The sequence below is a fragment of the Meriones unguiculatus genome, chromosome 1 (assembly GCF_030254825.1).
Source record: "Meriones unguiculatus strain TT.TT164.6M chromosome 1, Bangor_MerUng_6.1, whole genome shotgun sequence".
Lineage (NCBI taxonomy): Eukaryota > Metazoa > Chordata > Mammalia > Rodentia > Muridae > Meriones > Meriones unguiculatus.
Window position 1 is genome coordinate 62,153,580 of NC_083349.1, and position 26,212 is coordinate 62,179,791.

Below are 26,212 nucleotides of genomic sequence, written 5' to 3' on the forward strand. Positions count from 1 at the left end.
GTGGGTAGCTAGAGGTGCGGGGTTGGGCTCCTTGAGAACCACTTCCTAAGGCGTTCACGGGGAAACAGCTACAGACGGCAGAGGCAGAAGTATTCGGCCTCAGCATCACTGACAGGGTCTTTCCAGCGATCATTTCACTGCACTGCAGTGGGATCCACCATAAGGAAAGACCCATGTCTCTCCAAGCCCAGGCTGGACCAGAGCCATGTGTCAGACCTGACTCGGAGCTCGGTGAAGGCTGGCAGAGACCTCTGAGAGCGGCCGAGTCTCGCCTTGTCCAAGAGGAGCAAGGTAAGTCCTGGTTATCCAGGCCCCTAAGGGGTATTGTTACACACTGGCTTCTGGGCTGATCTCTGATGGGTGTATAATGTCTCTCTAGTTCTAGAAATTCTCATAGAAATTGACACACAGAAGCCTTTGTCACACAGAGTATGCAGTGTTAAGTCTCTCATGGACTTTTAGACAAGACTTTCTATTGTTGCCTTCCGGGGAGGGGAGGTGTCATTTATTTTTTGTAACTTGTAACATTATATGACATGATACTTGCTTAGTATCATGTCTTATATAATTGATGTAAATATTTCATAAATGAGATTTTAAATTTTGTTGGAGAAAAGAACTGGAATTTCCCTATCTTTTAAGATGCAATAGGAAAAAAAATCCAGCCCTATTACTATTTGTTAGGTCTTTACATTTCTTTACATCATTTTGTGCAAATGTACTGTGAGTTATGCAGAAGTGATGGCAGATTGAGAAAGGTGTTGTTTTCCAGCTAGCACACAGATGTCTTCCTTCCATAAAGGCCTACAATATCCCCTGAGAAATCTGCTCCTGTAATTTCTAGGGCTCTGTGTGAAGACTGTGACCCCACTTTCAGGACCACACTTATATTAAGACTGAGCGCCCTCTTATTCACAGGGTGACTCCCTTAGATGATGCTCCCTGAGGCCTGTAGAAAGGGAAAATGGCTGCTGTATCTCCATCCTCCTGCTGATGGTTCCCTTCCCTGATCCTGTGATGTGAAGCTGGCACAGTGGCAGGTGGGCACTGAATCGGCTGTCTTCAACCCTAACTCTGTATGGTGAGACAGTGAGGTAGCAAGGGTTTCTGAAGACCACTGGGATCTGAACATAGAGAAGGTGAGTGGAGGTAGAACAGAAATGTTTTAAACCTGGGTTTCTCGGGTGCACTTACCGGAACCTTCAGCAGGAGCCTGCTTATGCAAGTGCAGTCCTCTATCCACAGAATAGAAACTTCCCCCGAGCTTGTGAGCAGCTGGGGGAGAAAGACAGATGCCGCTGAGTGCACAGTTAGACGCCGCTGTGGGACCACAGGCTGCACTGCTAGAACACTCACCCGAGGGCCCAGTGAAAGGCTTCACTGTTGCTGTACGTTATTACTGCTTAACCTGTAACTTCAACCTCGAGTCTTCTTTTCTGAAGAAATGTTAACTATTACCTTTTTCCTTATCCTTTTGCTTTCTTCTCTCCTCCTCCCCCACCCCCATCTGTCTCTCTGAAAGGTTTCATATATAATCCAGGCCAGGCTTGGGCTCCCAGTCCTCCTGCCTCCTTTCCTAAGCGCTAGGATTACAGGCACAAACTATTACACACGGGCTCCTTTCGTGTTTTTAAAACAATTAATTTCAGCACTTGGGAGGAGGAGGAGGATCATTGTGAGTTTGAGGCCAGTGAGTCTAGGTAGTGAGCTCCTGAGTAGCCAGGGCTACAAAGTAAACACACAGTTAGTGGGTAAAGGCACTTGCCACAAAGCCTGATGACCCGAATTTGATCCAGAAACCCACATGGTAGACATGGAGAGAAGCAACTCCCACAAGGTCCTCTGACGCCTTCGTGTGAGCAAACATATACACACTCACACAAAATAAATAATAAAATGCAAGAAAATAGCCAGCCAGTGGTGGCGCGTGCCTTTAATCCCAGCACTTGGGTAGGCAGAGGCAGGCCGATCTCTGTGAGTTCAAGGCCAGCCTGGTCTACAGAGCAAGTTCCAGGACAGTCAGGGCTACACAGAGAAACTCTGTCTCAAAAAACCAAAAGAAATAAAACAAATTATCTTTAATATGATTTAAATAACATAACAACTAGGTTAAGAAACAGTGAGATAAGAGACTGGACATATGGCTCAGTGGTTAGGAGCACTGGCTGCTCTTCCAGACAACCCAGGCTTGATTTCCAGCACTCACATGGCAGCTCACAATCCTCTGAACTCCAGTTCTAAGGGATCTGATGTCCTCTTTGGCCTCTGCAGGCCCCAGGCTTATATGCAGGTAAAACACCCACACACATAAAAATAAAAATAAAGTAAAACATTTTCCCCATGTTCATACTTCAAATAATAATAATAATAAAAAACCCTGGGAACTCAGTGGGATTATTGCCTAATGATAATGATTAAGCCTAGAAATAGAAAATTCTATATTGTTATTTTAAAAGTATTTCACTTTAAGAGTGTTTTCTTTAGAACTATGGAAGCTTTGAGCAGAAGGCCCACTGGAGCCCCCTGACCTCCCACACAGCTTTCCGTTGTTAGCAGTTGGCATCAGAACGGGACAAGGGCTACAGCGTATTGGTCCACACCCCTCCGGTCACTGGCTGAAGTCTAGAGTTTACATCAAGGCGCCTTCAATCTTTGTGTTTCTCATTCTGAGGGTTTGATGAGTTGGTGATGACATGCATTCACAGCTTCTCTGCCTTAAAAACATCTCCTCTCGCCTGTTCCTGCCTCCCTCCATACACCCCTAACAGCCACTGATTGCTTTCTAACTGTCTCCATGACTTTGCCTTTGCCAGAATATCCTGTTCAGAGTGGCGCCGCGTGCAGGCTTTTCCACACTGGCTTCCCTCACTTAGCACTGTGCGTTTATGACCTCTCTGAGTCTTTCTGTGGCCTGACAGCTTTGTTTCTCTTTATTGTTGAGCAACAGCACATTGTGTACCTGTGCCACAGTCTTGCCGTTCGCCAGGCTGCGGGCTGGCCCTCAGTTGTTTTCCAGGCTTGAGCCATTACGAACAAAGCTGCTCTAAACATGCACACGCAGCTCACTTTTGGGTGGCGTTATGTGTTCAGCCCGTTTGGGTAAATACTAAGGGGTCTAACCGCCAGAGCATATGGTGCTTGTTTAGTTTTGAAAGCAACTGACAAACCGTCTTCCAAATTGGCCGTACCTATGTGCAACAAATGAGTGCTTCGCGTTTCGGCAGCTCTGAAGCAGTCTCGGCCATTGCCAGCATTTTAGATTTTAGACATTCTAAAAGGTGAGAGCATTTCATTGCCTCAACATGCAATTCTCTGAGGACGGATGTTTCCAGCATCTTTTCATATACTTATTTTCCATCCATATGCCTTCTTTAGTGTGGAGTCTGCTCATATGTGTGCATGTGTGTGTTGCCTATTGGACAAGGTTACTCACTTTCTTACTATTGGATTCCCAAATGCTTTCTGCAAATATAGGACCCTTGTCCTTTTTCAGCTGTACCTGCTGTAGAGACATTTGTTCCTTTAGTCTATGGTTTGTCTTTGCCTTCGCTGAGCAGAGGATGTGTCTCGGGCTTTCTACTCTGGAGGTCTTTCACAGAGCAGACGGTCCAGTCAAATGCAACCCACTGGTTTTTCCCTCTGTAGATTGTTTTTGGTATTGTAGTTAAAGAGCCTACTACCATCAAGCCCGAGGTAACTTGAATTTTTCATCATCTTTTAATAATTTTATAATGTTGCTTTTACATTTGTCTACAATTAATTTTAATTTTTTTAGAAAGTATTTATTATATTTGCACCTGGGTTTGAAATGCTCAACACACTTATATTTGTGTGTGTATGTGTGAGTGTGCCCCTGCCGTGGTGGGTGCACGTGTGGACGCCATATGCATGCAGAAAGCAGTTGTTTCGGCACCATTTGATGAAAAGATGGTAATATAGTTTCATTGAATTGTCTGTGCTACTTTTTCAAATGTCAGTTTACTGTGTAAGGCATGGGGTAGCGCTTACCCAATAATCCCAGCAAGTTGGGGAGTGGAGGAAAAATGAATATTGTAAGGTCAAGAGCAGCCTGGGCAACTCAGCAAGACCCTTTCTCAAAATAAAGTTTAACCCCCCCAAAAAAAAAAAAAAACATCAGTTGATCATATTCATGTGAGTTTATTTGGGGCTCTGTTTTCTATTACATTTATCTACTATTTTATTCTTTCATCAATACCAATCTTTATTGTTCTAGCATCAGTCCTGACTGTATTTATCTCTTAATCCTGCACTGATGCTTCCTTCAATAGTATATTGATTTTTTGCACTGCTTTGCAAATTTTATAATCAATCAATTTTTTTTTGTAAAATAACTTATTGATTGGTATTTTGACTAGAATTAAAGTAAGCCTGTAGCTCAGCCTGGGAAGAAGCGGCATCTTAACAAAGCTGAGCTTCTTGTCCGCGTCAATATGACAGCTTGCCATAGCTTAAGATAATTGTTTTAGTTCTTTCCTTGGGGTTTTACAGCTTTTCTCATATAACGCATACTATCTTTTGTTAGATGTCTACCTAGTTAATTTTATTGTGTTTTTAATTTCAAACCCTAATTGCTCACTACTGCTATGTGAGAAAACAGTTCATCTTTTTGTGTGGTAACAGTTTCCCCTGCAGTCTGCTGTGTTCACTCAGTATTAGGGGTGTTTGCTGATTGTGATTTTTTGTGTGATGGCAATCGTGTCACCTGAGAATGGAGGCAGTTTTATTTCTTTCCAGGCTGCTGTATACCTTTTTTCTTGGAAAAAAAAAAACTTATTGATATTAAGAATTAGGCATTTTGTAGCTATTCCTAGCATGGGGAGCAGCTGTACTTGATTTATTTTCTGAGTAGTTTTATTATAAGTAGGCAACATGCTGTCCAGTGCTTCATTTACTGATACGACGACACATTATTTCTTCTTTAGTCTTGTGATGTTTGGTGGTGAAGTGATGGGTTACATCAGCTGACTATCTGATGTGGAAACAGTGTCTCAGTGTTACATACCTGAAATAAATGACCCTCAGCTAAGGTATTTAATCGTTCTTTTGAGTTGCTAGCATTTAATGGAGGATTTCTGTCTCTGTGCTCAGGAGGATTCTGATCTACAGTTTACTTTTCTTGTAGTGTTTTGTCTGGCTCAGGTCGGAGGAAAGCCTCAGAGAGTGAGTTGGGAAGGATTCCTTCTGCTTCTAACTTTTAAATGTTATTGTGGAAAATTGGCACTATATTTTTTTTTCGTTAAATGTTTAGCAGAATTCACCAGATAAGCCACCTGGGCCCAGAACTTCTGCTTTTGGAATGCTGTTATAAATCCAATTTCCCTGATACAGTCTCTTGAGAACATCTCATTCTTAGCGTGTGATTTTGGAAAACTTTGCCTTTCAAAGAGGGGGTCTAAAGATACCCAGCTGCTGTGGATAGGAATTTAATACTTCAGATACAACACATTTCCTCCTACTGTGTCCCAGGAGACCATTTCTTACCACGAGGTGCTTGGTTCCCGGTGTGATGAAGTCAGTGGCCTGAACTTTCCCATCATAGGCTTCTAGGATTCTATCTAGAGGCATCTCTTCACCAAATGTGTAGGTGTAAACAGACCCCTGCAGAATCGACACAAGGAAAAGAAAACACATCTTACATATGTTGTTAGTTCAACAGACACTTGTTTAATGGCCGCTGTGTGCCACACGCTGTTTGGGGCCAGGTGAGAGGAAATGCAGACTTAAAGTCCCGGAGGAGCTTAAAATATACAGCTTTTTCATTTAGATGAAGGAGTGACTCAACGCATAAGCAGATGAAGCATGAGACAAGCATGTGGGAGATAAGGCCAGAGATGGGGCGCAGAATCTGGGTTGCGATGGGTTGTTTAAAGCACAGTTTGGGGCTCTCACTCAGAGAAGCCACTGTGGGCTCTGAGGGGCTCAGAGAAGCGCTATCTGCGTAGACGGGTATGCCAAAACTGCATGGTTCATTCCGTCATACATGTAGACAATACACAGTTCATTCCACCACACATGCAGAGAAGCCTATTGGAATGTCCTGCTCATAGTGTGCCTTTGTTTTTCCTAGTCATTCCATCATGCATTATCTGTGTCTGTGACCATGTTGTTAGGCTCCTGTGCATTTTACATGTTCATACATCCTGATATGTTTCTTATTCTGTCCTTTGAAATAAGGGAATGTATCATCTGTGTGATTTTCACCATTGAGGGTTTTCTCATCTGATGCCAACAGAGCATGTCCAGATTCCTTCCTCTTGGCATTTGAATGATGCACGTCCACCCTTTGCTGTCTTCTCACTGGACCTTGATGTGTCAGATGTGCTGGCACCATGAAGAGTTAGGTTTTGCATCTTTGATTTTTTTTTTTTTGTCTTCCAGTTGGGATCTTTCCTCCTGTGCCCCCCTGAAGTACATTTTTAACAGTTCTCTCTGGTAACAGCCTGCTGCTGGTACACCTCAGTTTTAGAGTATCTGAAAAGGTATTTGAAGTACTTTTTTCTTCTTAACTCATTTAATTTTTTGAAAGGGTTTGTCTTTGCTTTTTCAAAGGCTCTTCTCGGAAATTGTAAGTGTGGATGTCATTTTGCTCCCCTTGGGATTTATGGTGTCTCTTACATCTCTGAACGCTTCTATTTAATCAGTTCTGGAAAGTTACGAGTTAGTGTCTCCTGAAGAATAAATACCTCTGCCAACCTGTCTCTCCTCTCTCGCACTTGAGTCAGACATGCTACTTTTGCTGTATTCACATTGCTTATCCTTTCTTCTGTGCTTTCTTCCACTCTGCTTCTCTAGGCAACAATCTTAAAAAGATAGATGTCTTCATCTATCTTCCATGTCAAGTCTTCTGTTGGGTATGTTCATTTCATTTTGTAGCCTTTGTCTTTCTTTTTCTTTTCTTTACATTTTTTTTTTTAACAAGGTTAACATGAGGCATGGGTGTTTTGCTTGCATATATGTCTGTGTCCTAGTTAAGTGCCTGGCCCCATTTTTACTTCACGTGCTTGAGTGTTTCCCTGCATTTATGTCTATGTGCAACATGCATGCTTAGCAGTCATAGAGGCCAGAAGAGAGGTGTGATACCCTGGGAGTGAAGTTACAGTTGGTTGTGAGCTGCTATGTGAGTGCCAGGAATCTGATACGAGTGTTCTGGGAGAATGACAGGGCTCTGAACTATGAACCATCTTTCCAGCCCCCAGATATGTTCATTTAGTGTTTCCTCTGTTGTTGTGGGTGGTGGTGGTGATGGTGGTGGTGGTGATGGTGGTGTGTGTTTTAGTAGTTTTGTTTGGCTATTTTTCTATTAGGACTTTTAAAAATAGTTTCTTGTTCTCAACAGATATTTTTAGTTTCATTTATTTATACAACATAATACCATTGTTTTGACTTCTAGGAATTACCAGAAAGTTAAGTCTTTCCATACATAAAGCCAAAATATTTAATTTTATTTGCAATCTTTCCAGTGTTGTTGCCTAACAATAAAATGACTGCTCATCTTGACCTTTGAAAGTCATTTTATGAATTAGAGGTTATTTCTTTTTAAAAATTTTTTAATTATTTCATTTTATTTACATGATAATTATTTCATTTTACTTGTCTCCATGTATGTCTGTGTGAGGGTGTCAGAGCCCCTGGAATTGGAGTTTCAGACAGTTGTGAACTGCCATGTGGGTGCTAGGATTTGAACCCTGGTCCTTTGGAAGAGCAGCCCATGCTTTTAACCATTGAGACATCTCTCCAGCCCCTAGGGGTTATTTCTAACTATATAACTCAGAAGACCATTTGTTTAACTTTGCATTGATTCTTCAACCTTCTTTTCATACAGAACCCATATTTGGGTGAGTTAACTAGAACCATGGTTTGAGGGTATAGATTTGATGGACCTAGCCAGTTGGACTTTTCCTGACCAGACTGATTGATACAAGTAGATGGGTGAAAGTTATTCCAGATCTATTTTTCAGAACATTTTTATTTTCTAGTTGGTAACTTGCTTCCAAAGTTACCGATAGGACAGAAACATAAGCAGGAGTAGTGGAAGGCTGTCAAAGCCAGAAGGAAAACGTTTGGAATAAGTGGAGGCAGCAAAGGGAAACAGAAGCAAGGGACATGGCAGGCCCAGGAGAGTACCAAGGACCCTGGATTCACAGAGATTCTTCCCTGTGTTGGCGTGCGTAATCAATTTTTAATTCGGCCCTTCATCTAAGGTACTTTCCACTTATGCTTGAGAGGATACTGATGAGTCATGAATCATTTCACAATACACTCTGTTCTCCATTCCCATCACACCTCGACCATGTCTAAAGTTTGTGTGTCAAGAAATCACTATCTTATTAATGTACCTTGTCTGTTTGAATCAGCAACATTTTGTAACTAGGGGAAAACGTCAAATTTGCGACTGTCCCGTCAAACTTAAGAAAGCTCTTCACTTGGTACTTGGAGTCCTTGATGATGAAAGAGTATACCACACCATCCTACAGACCAAAGACAATGAGACAGACACAAAGTCAGCACTTGCCAAAGTGTAGTCCCCTTTGTCAGTAGACAAGTCAAGGCGCATGAACCAGCCCCGTTTGAGAGCACCGTTTGTGTTTGCATCTAGAATGCATTGCCACCTTTGATTCAGATGGCTTTAAGCCGTGCGTTTCATTACGCAGAAAGCAGGACAAATGAGGCAGAGTTTGAATGGCTCGTGTGTTAATTCTCCTCATTTCAAAGGACATTAGACCTAAGTGTGTTTTAAAATCATGACCATGTGCATTTTTTTAACCACCTATGGGATGCAAAGATAGGAGCATGCTCTTTATTTACTTCATGTTCCCTTCTCCAGCCCCTCATACAGCGCTAGAACATGGCAGGTGTTTGATACAAATGGGCTGATAAATAAACAACTGGTTGCTGATCAATAGCCTTAATCAAATGATTCTCTAGAGGATGTGAGTTATTTCTGCAATGGTTAAAAGGCTTGGGGAGGGAGCCACCATTTTCTAGGTGGAACCCCATTGTAACTAAGCCAGGCATTTAAGAGGTGTGACTACATATGGTTGAGACGTGGGTGGTGGGAGAGTCAGGCAAACTGCTCGCCCCAGGCTCATGATCACTCCCCATCCCTCACCAGAACAAAGACAGGGGTCATGAAGAAGGAAAGAATCTTAAAGGTCATAAACTCAGGGTAAATGTAGGAAATGGCAGGTGGCTTTCTGTAGAAAACTCCAGGAAGGGAAATATAAGTGGGGTGTAAGCCTAGAAGCTCAAGGTGGCCTCTGATCGGTGGAACCACACCTGTCATCCTAATTTGTCATTTCCTCTCTGGCCTCATGGTAACCTGTGGCAGTGAGACAGACAAATGGACTAGGAACCGCTTCACCTAGGCCTGAGATTTCAATGTAATGTTGCCACCAACCTTAGCATTGACGACACTGGTTACAACAACGTGGAAACACGTGATCTGTCCCCATTTTAAACTTCCTGGGACTGTGTGTTCTCGTAGATAAGAGCACAGTCCTTGGGGTGTGATACCCCAGGTTCACTCTCTGGTGACTGCTGCAAGACATGGTACTTTCATCTGTATGAGAAGCACGTGAAATTTCTACCTGACAAAGCTGTGAGGATTAATAACACACTTTGCATGGTGTCTGGTACAAACTATGGCTAATGCCATCTTCTCAAATGAGTGGAGATTGGTAAGACTGAATCTCCTTATCAGCTCATATCTCACAGCCCAATTCATGACCGTAGAAACAGGCACAGTGCTGGGCTGTACGTCACTGGGTGTATTTCTCCTGGGTGAGAGGGACAACTGCAGCTCTCTAAAACCCACTCGTGTTCATTTGCAACAACATAGACATGATTGTCCGTTACCTGTCTTCTCTTTTTGCATGCAATGGAAATTTCTCCTGGTAAATTTTCCATCATTACATTCAACAACGACAATTTTAGTTGCTAATCTGAAAGAACCTGACATGGCAAAATACGGCTCATAAACGTCAGCGGCAGCAAAGGGAAACTATGCTTTTTCATGAAGCAAGGAATTCTGAGAAACGGGATACATTACAACTCCAGAAGCGAGTATGCCGTCCTTCTGATACACCAGGATGAGTGGGCTGATAAGCTGGCCTCCGTCTTTGGGGAGAGAACAAACAAGAGAAAGTTGATGACAGAATTAAAAGATCAGCAACACATCGAGTAGTAAGAGCTACATGGGAATGAGTAAGCAACCGCAGAGTCAAACAAGTTGGGCTGGAGGTCTACAGTACCAAGCTGAGGAATCAGTAGAGAACTAGACAGCAGATGCATTTCTGTTTTCAAAAAACCATCACTGCAAACGCTGTGTCGAAGACTCACCCAATCCAAACCATACTATCACTGGGCTGTGTAAGATTCGTGCGTTTTATAAATTTATATAACTTATGTCAAATTCCACACAAATTTATATCAAGTAAATCACACCAGGAAAAAAAGTTCTGCAAGAACATTTGTTATTAATAAGACATTGTCTTTGAGGAAGAGGAAATAATAAAACTGTGTTAGCAGTTTATGTAGGAGAACATGGTAACTGTGGGGGCTCAGATGGCTTGGTGGTTTAAATAGGTGTGGCCCCATAAACTCAAGTGTTTGAGTACTTGGCCATAGGGATGGCTCTATTAGGAGGTGTGGCTTTGTTGGAGTAGGTGTGGCTTTGTTGGAGTGGGTGTGGCCTTGTTGTGGGGAGCTCGGCTTTGAGGTCTTAAATGCTCAAGTAAGGGCCAGTGTGAAACAAATCCAGCATTTTCCTAGCTGCCTTTGAGAATCAAGATGTAGAACTCTCAAGGCTCCTCCAGCACTATGTCTGCCTGCACTGTGCCATACTTCCTGTCATGACAATAATGGACTAAACCTCTGAAACAGTAAGCCAGCCCCAATTAAATGTTTGCCTTTATAAGAGCTGTTTTGGTCATGGTATCTCTTCATAGCAAGGAAAACCCAATTTAAGACAGATGGCATCCATCAAAATGTTTGTTTGCTGCGGAGAACATGTCGGATGTTGTTGGCTGCTGGGAGGTATATCCTTTTCTTCAGGCATAGCCCACCTCCTGGAAGCACCTTCTACAACCCAGCTACCACTGTAATCTTAAAGAGACCTGGCCTTGTCCAGGGGCTGTCTACAGATACATACTTTGAGGATCTCCTTTCCCCAACTGTGGCCAAATTAATCTGAAAAAGCACAATTCTGACTGACCTACACCCCTCACCTTGGGAGATGTCTTTCCACTCTCAGTCCCTTGGCTATGGTTATTTGTCAACATGTACTTAATAATATCAATGTCCCTAGAGGATGGAAATTATGTGGCTATGTACTTATTATGTTGGCAAGCTCTATTGTCCCATGACTGGGACTTCCACATTCTAACAGTACTTGAAAAATATGATTTGCCTTCAAAAAGAGTGTGTGTATGTGTGTGTTTATGTAGTCTGAGCTGGTTTGAAACTCATAATCCACCTGCCTCAGCCTCCTGAGCACTGGGATTACAGTCTCTTGTGCCAACACACCCAACTGATAATTATGTATTTGAAAGCATCTGTAATACACTGCAACAAAAATAAAAAAAGAATGTGCAGGAAAGAACTTGTGAAAAATGCTAAAGACAACTTGGTTAGCCTAATTGTATAAAATATATTAGACAGGTGATGGGCATTCAGAATGAAAAGCATTGTTTTATAATTCATTCTGCAAGTACCTGCAGAGGCCGCTTGGTTCTGTAGTTAACAGATTCTGAGATTAAATGGAGTGAAACAGCAAAGACTTCCAGAGACCTCAGCTGATGGCCAGGAGGGAAGAGTGGCTTGGGGCCACTGGGACAGCATGGGGTGAGGCTCCAACTGGAGCCCATGGTGTCCCAATGTGGGCACGTGATGTGCCTGAACATTGGGGTGTGGCTAGAGCAGGGTCCACACAGAAGTCGGCAAGAAAGAAATGGGAATTCCTGACAAAGCCAACTATAACATGCAGCGAGAGAGCACAGGTGTGCCGAAAAGGTGTAACATGTTCAAGATGGACCCCGCCCACAGTGGCTTGCTCTCGGAAAGCGTCCGGGTAGCAATGCTGTTGAGAGGAAGCGTGCTGGAGGGGCAGTCACAAAGGAGTGTGGGGGAAAGCTTTGCCAAGGAAATGGGAGTCAGAGATTGGGAGAGGGACTCTAGGAAAGACACTGAAGCTGTGAAAACTTTGCAAGAGGGAGTGGTATGTGAGCCAGATGCTGGGGTGGTACGGAGAGGGGAAAAGGCAAGAGAATGAGCCAGGAGACAGATCTGTGCAGTGCCAGGAGGAAACACTGGTCAGCGAGGACTCATCCTGGGGCCACTGGAAAATGTCTGTGTGGCAGTGAGGACCAGAGGCAGGAAGCAGGACACCAGGGTAGCAAGGCCCCTGGCTGAGCGGTAAGCCCAAGTATTCAACACAGCATTTGGTAGCAGCCAGCTTTGGACTGAATGTAGATTATCAGAAAGGGTGTGGGGTTTGTTGCAAAAATCCGGATGTGAAAAGATGGGCGGGGTGAAGAGTACAGGGCAAGGGTTTGGTTAACTGACCTTGGAGACACTCTCTCCCCAGAGCCCATATTTGGGTTGGGTGGGTTCCTGTGGTCCAGGCCGTACACTGGCCACGTATGATGGAACCAAGAACGGATACTGGATGTAAGGGAGAGCTGATAAGGTCCTCCTTGAAATACCTCACATGAAAAGGGGTTTGCAGGATAGCGCATTTAAAGACGTGGCTGTCACAGAAAGGGGGTTTGAAAGCAATGGGAGACAGAAAAGGACATGATTAGCTGACTTGGGAGTCCTTATTCCCTGGATTCTGACATCAGCCCCGGAGCTTAAAGGAATCTGAGCTTGTTTGTTTTGAGTTTACGCGTGATGGGAGGGGAGGGTGCCTTTGCCACAGTTTGTGTGTGAAAACTTGGAAGAGTTGGTTTTCTCTGTCTACCAACAGGGCTTCTGGGGATCCCAGATTGGTTCAGCAAGCAGCTTAATTTGCAAAGACATCTTTCCAGCCCGTGACTATGAGGGTGCTTTTTAAACCTCGTGTGGCTGCGGAGCTACGCGTCTATCTTCTTGCGGCACCTCAAGGATTTCATGACAGGAGCGTATAAAGTGGCATTGGAACGCCGGGAGCCTGCTTAACAGCAAACAGCGGGCAGGAACAAGGTCTATCCACAGGGCTTCGGTGATAGAGAATTAAACAGGAGGAGGCCCAGGACGTCTGGAAGCACGGGGCAAATCCGGGACCTAACTGCCTCCCTGTAGGGTCTGCGAAGCCAACCCACAGCTCGCCTCCGGGCTCTGGGCGGAGTGCTCTCTTACCCATCAGCTGTAGGTCGTCCGCCTTCTGCAGCACGGTAACCTTCAAGCTCTCCGAGTTAACCATCAGAAGGTGGCCCTCTTCGCACCCAATGTACAGGTCGCTCGTCGGAGTCCAGCAGTGCATCGTTGGGTGAAGCAAAGGGTAGATGTCATCTTTGGGCTTCGGAAGAGAACAGCACCCACATGTTAAGGCGGCCATGATGGTCAAGGGCCACAGAAACACCCACGAAAACAACTGCCACAAAGAAGCCAGAGGGAGCCGCCAGGGTGGACACGTGAGCTCTTCATTTTCAACATCAGTGGCAATTCTCTTTCCTCCGTTTTTTTTTTTTTTTTTCTCTCTCTATGTATATATTATTTCACTACGAACAACTAAGGCTCTCCTGCTAATGTGTTCAGAGGTCTCTTGTCACAGATTCTGATGCCCCTTTTGGCAACTTGAGTCCTTGATTGGCTACAAACACCCCCCTTTTCAGGAAAGACTGTCACTAGCGTCTTGTCTTTTGGTCCTACAAAGGTCAGCTTGGGATCTCTGCTTAGCTGGCTGTCAAAGGCAATGAGATGACCTTTGGCCTAACTCTACAGCTCCTCTAACGTGGTTCATGATCACTCCAAGTGCCTTCGATACAATAGAGGGAATCAGAATGTAAGTACCCCAAGCTCTTTTTAGGCACTGAAAAAGAGTTTGGAGCAAGTTAAGCAAGTTGGGTTTTGTTTTTTTTTTTTTTTTTCTCCATAAACGATTAGGGAGTGGGCGTTTCAGGGTAAGTGGACCCTGTAGATTGAGGACTGTCCCTGTTTTCTTTTTTATAACCCTTGAAAGTGTAAAATCATTCTTAGACTTGAGTCACCAAGATAGGCCAGAATTTGTTCAGGCTTGCCCTAGATGGTGACATCAACTGTTCTCCCACAGCGCTTTAGCACTGTTCAGCAAGGAGGGGCCGTCTCCTGTCAGCACGGGATCTGACTCCAGAGCCTCCTCCCAGTGAGCCTCGGAGGGACCCTCCTCCCCAAGGTATGTCAGAAAAGCTGTCTGCAGTGCTAGGCTGGGAGTTCAGGATACTGGAAGGTGGCCTCCCTCTCCCCTCTCTCCTTCTTTCCCTCTCTCCCCTCCCCCTCCCTTTCCCTTCTCTCCAGCTCTCCTTTTCTTCCCCCTTCTCTCCTTCTCCCTCCTTTCTTTCTCTCTCTCTCTTCCTTTTTCTTTCCCCTTCTTTTTGCAGTGCTAGGGGCTCATGGTGAACAAGCATTGCTCCATTGAGCCACGTTCCTACCCCACTCCTTTCACTGAGCTATTTGAAATGTACTAGTGTTTGTGTGCATGTCTGTGCACACCTGCAAGCGCGCTGTGTGCACGTGTGCGCCTGTGTACAGTGGTGTGTGCGCCTGTTTGAGTGTGTAAGCACGTGCACTCGAGTGTGTGTGTGCGAGTGTGTGTACCTGTGTGTAGGTGTGAGCTTCCTGTGGTTCTGCACAACTAAGACTTGGGCCTTGTCTTCTGGTGTCCTTGAACCATTGACATAAATGTTGTCAATGAGCCGGGGGCCTAGCATGTCTGGATTCTTTACGAGCTCTGTTTGTGCTGCCAGACGGTGGTGGCACAGGCCATCAATCCCAGTGCTCAGGTGGTAGAGCACGCAGATCCCTGACTTTGAGGCCAGCCTGCAGACTGAGTTAGGGTTACACAGAGAAACCCTGTCCTGGAAAACAGAACAGGACAGAAGGTCTGCGTGTATGCCCTGCTTTTACTCAGGCGCCCATTCAGCTGAGCTACTTTCACCGAGTAGCTGCTCCTTTCCAGACACTGCTTCAAGCATCCGCATGTGACAGTGAGTAACAGAGAAAATTCCCTTCCCTCGTGAAGTTTCCGTACCGGCAAAAAGAAACAGAATAAAAAATAAGTTGCAGGGTTGAGCAGGGGGACTCTTCCGTGCTGAGGGACATGTTGGAGAGAGGTGAAGTAGGAGGGCCACGGTGGGGAAGTCCTGGCGGCCACTGGTGCAGCGACCTTCCTTCTAACAATCGCTCAGCTGTGTGATAATAGCACATCGCTCTTTTAGTGTGTACCAAAGATTCGTAGATTGAAGTATTGACAGCAGCAGTCCTGCCAAAGCCCGTGATCCCACCAGATTCTCAACTGGCAGAGGCTGTTGATGGTTCATGTTCCAACAAATGTGCGTTGGCTGTTGGCTGTATGGCAGCCAGTGCGTCCAGTCTGGTTTCTTCTCAGTGGGACAGTCGTGTAGAGGTGATGGCTAGGACAGACATGTAGGTGATGGGAGCAGTGGTGAGAAAGCAATGGGCTCTTCCTGGCCGAGGGAGGAGGGGGAAGTGAGTTGCTTGGGTGGACCTTGAAATTCGACCAAGGCAGTAGTCAGGGACAAGAAGATGCAGCAGCAGCACCATGCTTTATTTTGAAGGAGGGGGTGGGGTGCGACTTTAATTGTATGACTGACCCTGTTTCATGTCATCAAAGGCTTGAACAGTTAGAAGATAAAAGCCTGAATAATCACCACTGTCCTCCCACCCCAGAAAGAAGGAAAGGATCAAAGGAAAAGAAAAGAAAGCCACTACCAACCAACCAAAGGGACTAGACTGTCACCTGTGAGTGGCTTTTCTGTGGGATCTGCCTGAGACCTGACTCATCAGGAAAAGAGATGCTCACTGAAGCATAATATTGAAACCCAGCTGAGCAGTTCTGATGACATCTGACAGACTACACATCACAGAAAGACTTTATGGCACAGGTAAGCATACTTAACATTTTATTATCTATCTATCTATCTATCTATCTATCTATCTATCTATCTATCTGTCTTGGGTGTAGCCCAGGCTAGCCTGGATCATTTAATTCACCTGCCTGTGGTTCCCTCAATACCAGTAAATCTATATATAAAACACAATGTAAGGATTAAGACTTGGAAAGTTTTTGGCTGTGGAAAGTTAAAGTACAAATAGGTGTTTTTATTTTTTCTTTCTCACTTCTTGTAGGTTTGATTTCATAATATTTTCTTTAACCTATGTCCTTGGTATTATTTAAGAGTAATGTGAGAGCATGTGGACTGCATAAGTCGAGGTCGTGAGTTTTGAGTTTTATAAACGAGTGTGTTGTAATAATGCTTAAGAACACTTGCCAGCTCAGCCCTTTTCAAGTCCTCTGGGGCGACACATCATTCTGTTCATTTCAAGACCAAAGATGGAAAACTGGATTCCTATTTTGTACTACATTAAACATTGGAACAATACATCTATGTTGAGGAACATTTGAGTTTATCAAAGAAATTCTTATTCTGTTTTTAAAAATTTTTTAAGGTAGATGGAACAAGGAAACAGGACTCTTGACTTTAAAATTCATTATGTTGGATCCAATTTCTGCCCGGATAACATCTGCTCTTGATTTTCCCCCACACAACTGAATAGGTTTCTAATGCCCCGAATAGCTAGCATAATGTGTATCAGGGCCTGTTTAAAGGCCTATGATGTGCCATTCTGGCGGTGGCTACAAAAAGGTAATGGGATTATTTAATGCCCGTAATATTGTAAAAGGCCCCAGCTTGCCGATTTTTGAGACTCTCGCATAGATCAAGTCATCATCGATTTCTTTGCCATTAGCACTCAGGTCACAAGAAATGAGCTTCTACGTGCTGAAGAGGTGGCTCAGTAGTTAAGAATACAGGCTGCTCTTGCAGAGGAACTGGGTTCAATTCTCACAACCGTCTGTAGTCCAGTTTCAGGGAATCTAATGCCCTTCTCAGGCCTCCATGAGTACTAGGCACACACAGTACACAGACATACACACAGACAAAACACCCACATACATGAAATAAGAAATTCAAAGTTAAGAAAATAGAAATTGCATTCGAAGGAAGGAAGGAAATTGAGGCGTTTGAGTGATAACCTTTGTCTATACATGGGGCAATCACTAATCAATGCTTTATCTGTTTTCCTCACTGTACATATGTATATAAAATGAAAGGCCAGTTCCTGGGAAATTAGATTTTTAAGTTAAACTCCATGTAACATGACACCTACATGACACAGAGTCATAATACTGCAGCGTTACGTTGCTTCTTTCGGAAAGCGGTGAAGATGCATGGAGCATTGTGAAATTAAGCTTTTTGGTTTATTCATGAACCTTGTTTAACACAGCGAGGTCTAGGCATTCCTGTTTCGGTGTAGCATGGTGTGGTGTGGGTGTGGTATGGCGTGGGTGTGGTGTGCGTGTGTGTGGAGGTGCATTCTTAGAGGCTAGAGGTCGGCCTGGGCATCTTGCCCTGCTTCACCTTGCTTCTTTAGGTGAGGGCACTCGGTGAAGCTACAGCCCCTCCATAGGCCCCCTCCCTGCTGTGTTGGGCTAACAGGTGCGCACCCCTGCACTCGGGGCCTCACTTGAGCTTTGTTTCCGGTGCTACCTTTGTGGAAACTGCACAGAGGCATTTACATGGGGTTTAAAAGATGTCATAGCATCTTCCAAAGGCAAAGGATGGTTGCCTACATTTTAAATGTTTCATGTTTGACCCATTATTTAGTGTGAAGTATTAGGACTTCTACACATTTACTAGAGAGAGGAGAGAGACGAGACAGAGAGAGAGAGAAAGGGAGAAATTGGAGGTTCTAGACGCCAAATAACAACTAGAGGAGTGCCTGGTTTTTTACTTTGCTGCCACCTTGTGGCTAAGAGCAGGTGGCACATGTTCCAAGGCTAGAAACTGGGCTGGTGGTAGTCATGCTTCCTAATCTGCAAAAGTGAATTACGTCCATTCATTAGAAGAAATACTATGAACATGATCTTTCCTCTTGCTTGCCACAGACATATTATGATAATCTAGTCTTTCAGGATGAATTACTTCCGCTCACAGCTTCATTTTCTACAGTGCTGTTTCACTGGGCATATCTCCTCCGTCTTTATCCACTGGCTAGTTTCACAGAACATCAGCTTAACAGGACCAGTGGCCCGGAGGACTCATCCCAAACACCTTGTCTTGTGACTTCCTTGTCCTGTCTTCCTCCTGACCACCATTCTGAGCCACATTGACCATTTCTGCCCTCCTACCATATGGCTCTTTTCTCTTTTCATGTCCCTCCAACATGCCAGGCCGTCTTAGCCAGGGCCTCTGGACGTGCTGTCCCTTGCACTTGAAACATCCCTTATGCTTGTAGCAGGAATGGTTCCTTGAGCTTTGAGTCTCGAGAAAGCAGCTCTGGTGTATGGCAGTTCCTTCCTCGCCACCTCGCCCTGCTGTTGCGATCATCACCTGTGTAATTATTGGTCAGGGTCTCTCTTTGTTGTTAGTCTGACAGGGTCATTCCTGCTTGGTCACCATGTGGTCCCACTGCCTGAAAGAGAGTCCTGCTACCTGGAAGGAGCATGATGGAAATGTGTGGAAAGAAGCAAACGGCCGGGGTGGGGTGAAGGAGCATGTGTGTGAAGCTGTTGACAAATTCCCCCTCCGTGGTCCTCCAGGCATTAGCAGTGTGCTTCTTCTCCATCCCTCAGCCTTTCTCTGCTTATTCACCAGCCCCGCCCCTTTGCTCCCCTGCCACATCTTCCTTAACAGGGCACAGGAAGTCTATCTGCCAGTTCCCACTCTACATCTCAGCTGGCTTCCCAGTCCTTCAACATCAGTAGGTTAAAAAAAAAAAATCAGGGTCACAACTGCCTGCTACTATCTTCCTGGTCATCCAGACTCCAAAATCAGCATCACACCTGGGTGCCCCGTGCTTGCCAGCATCTCCCTAATTGTCCAGACTCAAGCAAGTGGAGTCTCTGCTTCTCAGACAGTCAGTAACAATCAAGACGGTCCTCCATTCCCAGATGTCTCATAACCAATGACACCTCACTTCCAAGACTGCCTTCCTGGAGCAAGCAAGATAATTACCCTAAACGTCTCTGCCTCTTCTCCCACCAGCCCGGCAATGGCTGACAGTGGCATTATGGGCCCATAAATGAGGTCCTTGGGCAGCGAGGGGAAAAGCACATCTGTTTCATTTAAGAAGGTCCCATCTTCTAGAGGAAGCTTAACCATCCTGTAGAGAAGGGAGACATCAAAACAAATGGAGTAACAGCAACCAGTGATGGGCAGAGGTTGTGTGTACCAGTGTGAGATGGTGAGGGTTCCGCCATAAAAACACGGAAAAGGAAGAGGCCAAGAAAAAAGGTTTTAAAATATATGCCATGAAGTGACAAGTTATGAGTAGTTAAAAGCTAAGTGCGTGGGGACTAAGCTGAGAACATCTAAAGTCAACGTGTAAGGTGGAAACTGTGAACAAGTGCTGTGGGGAGACCTTGGGGGCCGAATAACCAAGAGGAGCGTATCCTTCTCTTGCAAAAGTGACAGGTACCACTCGGGTCCAGCAGAGAGAGTTGCTGACATGCAAAAATTTTGGTTCTAAAATGCCGTCTGGATATTTGTTGTAGATGATATTTATGGGAAATATCTCAAAATTTGAATGTTGAATTTGAATGTTGAACTAAATCAAATAAAAATGCTGTGAGCTGAAACACATACACACACACACACCCACACACACCCACACACCCATATAGTCTGAATCATAGTCTCTGAAATGTCTGCTGACAAAAATCCATCTTCAAGTTTATCGTATATCTACTTTCAGCCTATGTGATTATAAAGGTGGGTCTGGGGGCGGGTACAGTGCAAGCACTGAGACACCACGGGCAGTGCCTGACCAAGAGGGTGGTGGAGAGATGCCGGTGGAGAGATGGGAGAGAAAGGATCAAGCAAGCAAGTGGTAGACAGAGGGGACAGGAAGAGAAGCCTCGCTGCTTGTGCACTATGAAAAAAGGCAGAACTAGAGACATGAAGGCAGTGAGGAGCAGCCTGATGTGAGAGCCCTGAGCAGCTGCCGAGGCCATGGTGATGTCTGAGACGATGCCGCCGCCCGGGGCCATGTTTGGGTTTGTTTCCCTGCTGCAGCTGGGGTCTGGGTTGATGGCAGTGGCCAGCACTACTACTGTGTGAGGATGTGGGGATCTTTACTGCAGCCTGCAACCACCTTAATGTCCGAGGGCTCCCCCTACCCACCAGCCACCACACACTGGCACCAGTGGTAATGTGGGCACAGGAGAGCTGGCCCCAACCCTCATCTGTACAGCGTGTGTGTGCACTGTGTGAAGCCACTTAATTCGTCAAAGTGGCCCAATGATGGTTGTGAATTCGAATGAGGACTACCACATGGTGCGGAACAACAGAGGCCCCTACCTTGTCCTAAAATGATGCTCTTGGTTGCTTCTTTCAATGGTCCACACGCTCACTGAATTTGGACTTGACAAACATATTTGCTGCCAGTTCATGGGGTTGAAGGACATCTGGGTCACGTCCATCCCAGGATTTGATTTCCTACACAAGATGATCCCGGTTTCCCAGTTCCTTAGATGGAAACAGCATTTGATAAAAAAATAAGTTTGGGTTAATGCTATGTCTGGAAAATATCCAATTTTAAGACAATTCACATCAACTGGGACATAGTTTGTCATATAATTTACATAACCCATGACATAAACAACAAATTTTTAAGTGATTATGTTTAAATAAATCCCCTCTAAGTAATGAAATTCTATATATGTTAAATATTGTATCATTGTACCAGGGCTATTTTGTCCCTCTTTTCTTTTTAATCTGAATTTAACAGACTCAAACCTGGGGAATGGAAATATCATCACATTTGCTGAAAAGTAGGTGTTGCTTCTAAATCTTTAAGTGCTGTGTCTGAGCTCTGCATGTGGACCTGGCTGTCCTGCACTCACTGATGACAACAGATCACTTACTGAATTAAAAAAAAAAATTAAATAGACTGTTATTAAAGACAAAAGTGGAAAGTCCAACTATTTTATTTTGCTAATAAAGACTCAGGAGCCAGAAGCTGGGGTAAAAGCTGCTAGCTCAGAGAGGCAGAGAAAGCACCCACCTGGTCTTCCTTCTCAGCTCAGGTCTGGATGGAAAAAACCAAAAGGTTCACTAGCTTAACTGACAGCCCAGAAGGAAATGCCAAAAAGCCCAAGGCCACAGCCTTGCTAGTTTGAAGCTCCCAAAGTCAGGAAGCTGAGAACCTGAAGCCTAAGCTAAAGCCATGAGCTAAAAGCTCCTTCTTCTCCAGGCTGTCTTAAACACCCCTCAACTCATAGTCCCTCCTACTCTTTAATCCCTGTCAGCTGGTTTCTTGCTCTGTCTCTCGACCTAGGGTTAACATTATTAGATCCTATGTACAGAAAGCTCTTGGATTGAAGGTGTGTGCTAGAGCTGGGTGAACTACACCATAATCACCTGCTTACAATAAACAGAAAGCTCTTGGACTAAAGGTGTGTGATAGAGCTTAACCACACCAAACAAGAAACAGGCTTTTATAGTTCACAGTTTTGGGGTTCACAGTGGAATCAAATATCCTGCAACAATGGAGTACTTGATTTGTCCATTTGAGGAAATAGCCTCCAATTCTTCCAGCTAAGCCCTTTGATAAAGGAATGGAACACACACACACACACACATACACACACACACACACACACCAGAATGTGGAGGTTCCGCCACCCCAGGTGCCAGCAGAGCAGTGATTAGTTAACGGTGTTTCCTGAACTTGCCTTGCTCCCACTGTCTAAAGTGTCTACAGTCTCTATGGGACGCCTCATTATCCCCTCAGTTTGTCAGGTGCCTTGACTGACTCTTCTACTGATGAACCGGCTGTCCAATTCTGTGGACAACTCTTTTTTGACTGATTCCACACTTCATCTGTGTCTTAATTCACACCTGATTCCAATGTGCCCAAGGACACACATGTAGGCTCTCAGCATAAAATCTAGCAAGGTGCAGAGGAGTCAACACCCTATGAAATGACTCTTTCGTCAGTACAACACACAAGTCAGTGGACAGACAGGCTCCTCTACCCTTTCCCCGAGGCCACCTTCAAGACAAGTGATGAGAGCCGGGAAGCTTAGATTTTTGTGTAGAAATACTGGTGTTCAAAGACTGCTTCAATCATCCCAGGAACATTTTGCACTTCCCATTAAAAAAAAAAAAAAAAGATCCCAACCCCCAAGGGGGAAAAAAACCCAAACAATCCCAACCCCCAAGAGAGTTTTACACCATACATGGCAGAGAATGCATCCACAAAGTTGGCCACTTGAAAGAGCTGAGCACAGACACGTCTTACTGACCCACAGGTTTCTCTACCCAGCATGTTCTACTCTGAACATGCTGCTCTAGTGCTCCCACGAACCATTTGCTTTAAACCGATCTCAGATATGCAGACCATCCTAATTTCAGAGCAGGCAGAAAACATGCTAACAAGTCAAAAGACTCATTTGTTTATGGAAAACTGAAACTTTACGTACGTAGAATTGCATTCTTAACCCTGGTTAAGGAAATACTGCACCAAATGTCGCTAAATGGTGTCATGGTGTTTTGTCCTGACAGATTTCATACCTGAGCATAAGGATAACATTGAATCATGTGACTAGGGTGTTTCTTCTTCCCATCATCCCCTGTGTGGGGTTTTTGTGTGTACACCCTTTGGTAAAATCCAGAATGAAAGCTGAAGAAAAGGGCACCTCAGGGTGTTGGGACTTACCAGAGGGCCAGCTCAAACTCCGGGAGGGACGAGAAACTGGCCAGGTAGTTGCCACAGTAACTGAAGCAAAGAAAAGTGTAGTCCAGGAGGATGTTGCCTAAAATACAAAATCCACGACAAGGACTTGACTGTCACATCCAGATGAAATCATGGCCTGGCAGAGTACTTCCCGTTCCCAATGACTGGCACACATCTCTAAGGCACTTTGCCAGGAAGTAAGTGACCTCCTGGCCTTCGGGTAAAATTACATTCAGAAAGCTGAGAGCAAAGCTTTTGTTGGCAGTGATTTTGTGTTGTTTTCCTTCAAACAAGGTTCTCCTATGTAGTCGAGGCTAGCTTCAAATTCATGATGTCCCTGTTTCTGTCTCAAAAGTGCTAGGACTATGTAGCCTTGCTCCACCTCACTCAGTAAGATCCATTTTTATTCAGGTCATTAGGTCTTTATCTTCAGACAAACTACGCTATAGTGTCCTAGCCCAATCTGAAGTCAATGACCAACCCCTAAGATGTCTCAGAAATATGAGACATTGGGATTAGAACAGTTGCTCAAGCTTCATGCATCTTGGGAAGTTGTAATAATTCTAGATAATATATCAAATAGAACTTGTAAATAGGGATTTATAAATCTTTAGGCCATATTTGGACCTCAACTTAGTTTCTCCTGGTTCTTTAGAAGAACGTTAAATGCCTGGCTGAAGGAATGCCAACATTGCTTTAAAACCCTGGCAATGAGATGTTTGCAGGCTGGGTTTGGGGAGGCTGGAAGAGGGACAGGCTCATCTCTGTCTGGGTTTGGGGAGGCTGGAAGGGGGACAGGCTCATCTCTGTCTGGGTTTGGGGAGGCTGGAAGGGGGACAGGCTCATCTCTGTCTAGCAGGGACAGAGCTGATTTCCTTTTGACCAACTTTTCTCTAGTGTGGTTGCACAGGCCCAAGTTCACCCTTGACATTTGTGCCTGTGTGGCTGTTCTGAGTATTTTAATAATTGTTTGTTTTGATGCTTTCACCATGGGATTTTTAACATATTCACCACTGTTCATGTACCAAGGATGTGGGCCGTTTCATTTTTATAATACTCTTGGCTCCTTTTTACACACAGTTCTCTCTATATCTCAGACCATCACATTTCTTAAAATTGAGTTCTGATTCTCACAGTGGCCCTAGTTTATGCTCCACTGTCAGCAAGCAAGAGGCTACAATTTCTCCATATTCTGACTAACCATCATCAGCACCCCCAAAAACTGTGAACCTGACTGGAAGAAAAAGCCCCTGAATTTAAACCACACCTCAAAACTATCATCTCTGTTGGCGCAGACTATTGACTTGCCAATGATCTTCACCTCTAAATTCGCAGCTGTTTATGTTTGTCAGATAGTTTATTGTATTGGTTTGGTCTTCTGATTGATAACGAACGACACTGATGATATCCTTGATGATTTGTTTCAGTTTTTATTGTGTGGCTTTTTCTAGGGAGTTGTTGTTCAATACCGATGCTGTCTGCTGGTTTGGCTTAACCTCTGCTCGCTTGCCCAAGGCTGGGGCCACAAAATTAAGCTGAGGACATCTTAAACACGGAGCATGGTCAAAGTCCACACAGTTCCCAATTCCCGACTGAATTGTGTTTTCATTACGGTGTCCTCATCTGAGAAGAACAAAGACCAGGTTCTCCAGAGACAACACGTGAACTTTGGTGACGGTGCCAAATGACCAGACACCTGTCTGGCCCATGTGCAACCACGGCCTGTCAAGATCACGCTTCCTGACCACGCTCATGTGGACTTGCACTGTTAGCTTTGTTTGAGGCAGGGTCTCGCTTTTATCAAGTTGTGTTACATGGAGGCAGCTCTCATTAGACAGAGGGGACACGCAGCAACCTTGTGTGGAGGTTGGCTGTACCTGTGAGTGTTCAACAGTAACACAACCGATAGTGACCACAAATGAGGGCTTGAGGTGTGTGTGTGTGCACGTGTGTGTGTCTGTGAGAGTGTGTGCATGCGTGCGTGCGTGTGTGTGTGTGCATGCACGTGTGTCTGTGAGAGTGTGTGTGTGCGTGCGTGCGTGCGTGCGTGCGTGTGTGCTCTTGTGTGTATTTCTCTAGGGTCACCACAAACTTAACATTAGGCACTAGCTTGTGTTTAAAAACAGTGAGGTTCAGACTTGTCAATTACCCAAGCACCTGTTTGTGTTAAAATTGCAATAAAACACTAGGAAAGAAAAAAAAAATATATGGTCCCAGAAAAGGTCAGTTCTCTAACCCTGAGTTTCTCATTGTTTAATACTCATGAATCACCTGAGAAATCTTGTTAAAACTAAAGGGTTGGTTTGGTAGGTCTCCGGTGGGAGCCAATTTGTGTGTGTATGAGTGTGTGTATGTGTGTGTTGTTGTGGGTTTGTTGTTGTTGTTGTTTGTTTGTTTGTTTGAAGGAGCAGTTGTTTTCTTCTAACTTGCCTTGTCTGGTTTCCAGATCCTGGGCCTAAATGAGCTTTTTCAGCCACTAAGTTTCCGGGTCCACAGGTGTGTGCCACCCAACAGCATGATGATTGTGCCCATTTGGGTAGTTTCCGAGGTAGCTCCGGGGTTGACCAGAAGCACACCGCACAGGCTGGTGAACTCAGCTAAACTCTTTAGTGGTCAGCTTGACTGCTTCTGTTCACAACATTTCACAATACAAACTACCTTCGTTCACAAGAACTAAAGTTGCTCATATAAAAAAAAATTCTTTAGTACTCAGGTGTGGTGGTGCACCCTTTCATCCCAGCCCTTGAGAAACAGAGGCAGGTGGATCTCTGAGTTCAAGGCCAGCCTGGTCTACAGAATGAGTCCAGGATAGCCAGGGCTACACAGAGAAACCCTGTCTGGAGAAACAAATACCTTTCCATTCTGGGGGTGGGGTGGGGCAGCTCGGGAGGGTCTGCCAGATACCTTTTAACTTGTTTTTTCTGCTCAGGGCCGGAAAGGCGTATACGTGGATGATGGGCCTTAGCCTGCGGTCAGAGAAAGCCACAACCTCACCAGAAACGTTAGTTGCCACGATGCCCACAATCCCATTAATACACTGGAGGACAGTCTTGTTCTTGGTGTCCAGGTTGATGAAGATTACGAAGTTCCCAGAAGGGTAGCAGATGGTGCGGTCATTGACAAACTGAACGTTCTGACTGGGGAATCCTTGCACCCATCTTTGAGAAAAGATAGACGGCCATCAGTATCATACACGCTCGTTTCCTTTTTAACACAGCATCCAGAAAGCCATCCCAATCTTTGAAATACATCTGTT

The 26,212-nt window shown here is 44.8% G+C and overlaps 1 protein-coding gene and 1 long non-coding RNA gene across 2 annotated transcripts in view; one reads left to right on the forward strand and one right to left on the reverse strand.

The window, feature by feature from the left end:
- On the forward strand, nt 1-26,001 carry LOC132656416 (uncharacterized). Its single transcript, XR_009594162.1, has 6 exons — nt 1-291; nt 12,986-14,002; nt 14,270-14,371; nt 15,886-16,100; nt 24,408-25,452; nt 25,886-26,001. It is a non-coding gene; the product is annotated as an uncharacterized LOC132656416 (long non-coding RNA).
- Cfap43 (cilia and flagella associated protein 43) overlaps nt 1-26,212 on the reverse strand; it is a 77,077-nt gene that overhangs the window by 49,717 nt on the left and 1,148 nt on the right. The window contains exons 2-10 of the mRNA XM_060390893.1: nt 25,861-26,114; nt 22,939-23,035; nt 20,577-20,744; nt 19,233-19,380; nt 13,357-13,516; nt 10,070-10,137; nt 8,358-8,489; nt 5,503-5,619; nt 1,195-1,275 (exon numbers count right to left, since the gene is read on the reverse strand). Of these exons, the coding sequence (XP_060246876.1) occupies nt 1,195-1,275; nt 5,503-5,619; nt 8,358-8,489; nt 10,070-10,137; nt 13,357-13,516; nt 19,233-19,380; nt 20,577-20,744; nt 22,939-23,035; nt 25,861-26,114 (1,225 nt within the window). The remainder of the gene's footprint in view (nt 1-1,194; nt 1,276-5,502; nt 5,620-8,357; nt 8,490-10,069; nt 10,138-13,356; nt 13,517-19,232; nt 19,381-20,576; nt 20,745-22,938; nt 23,036-25,860; nt 26,115-26,212) is intronic.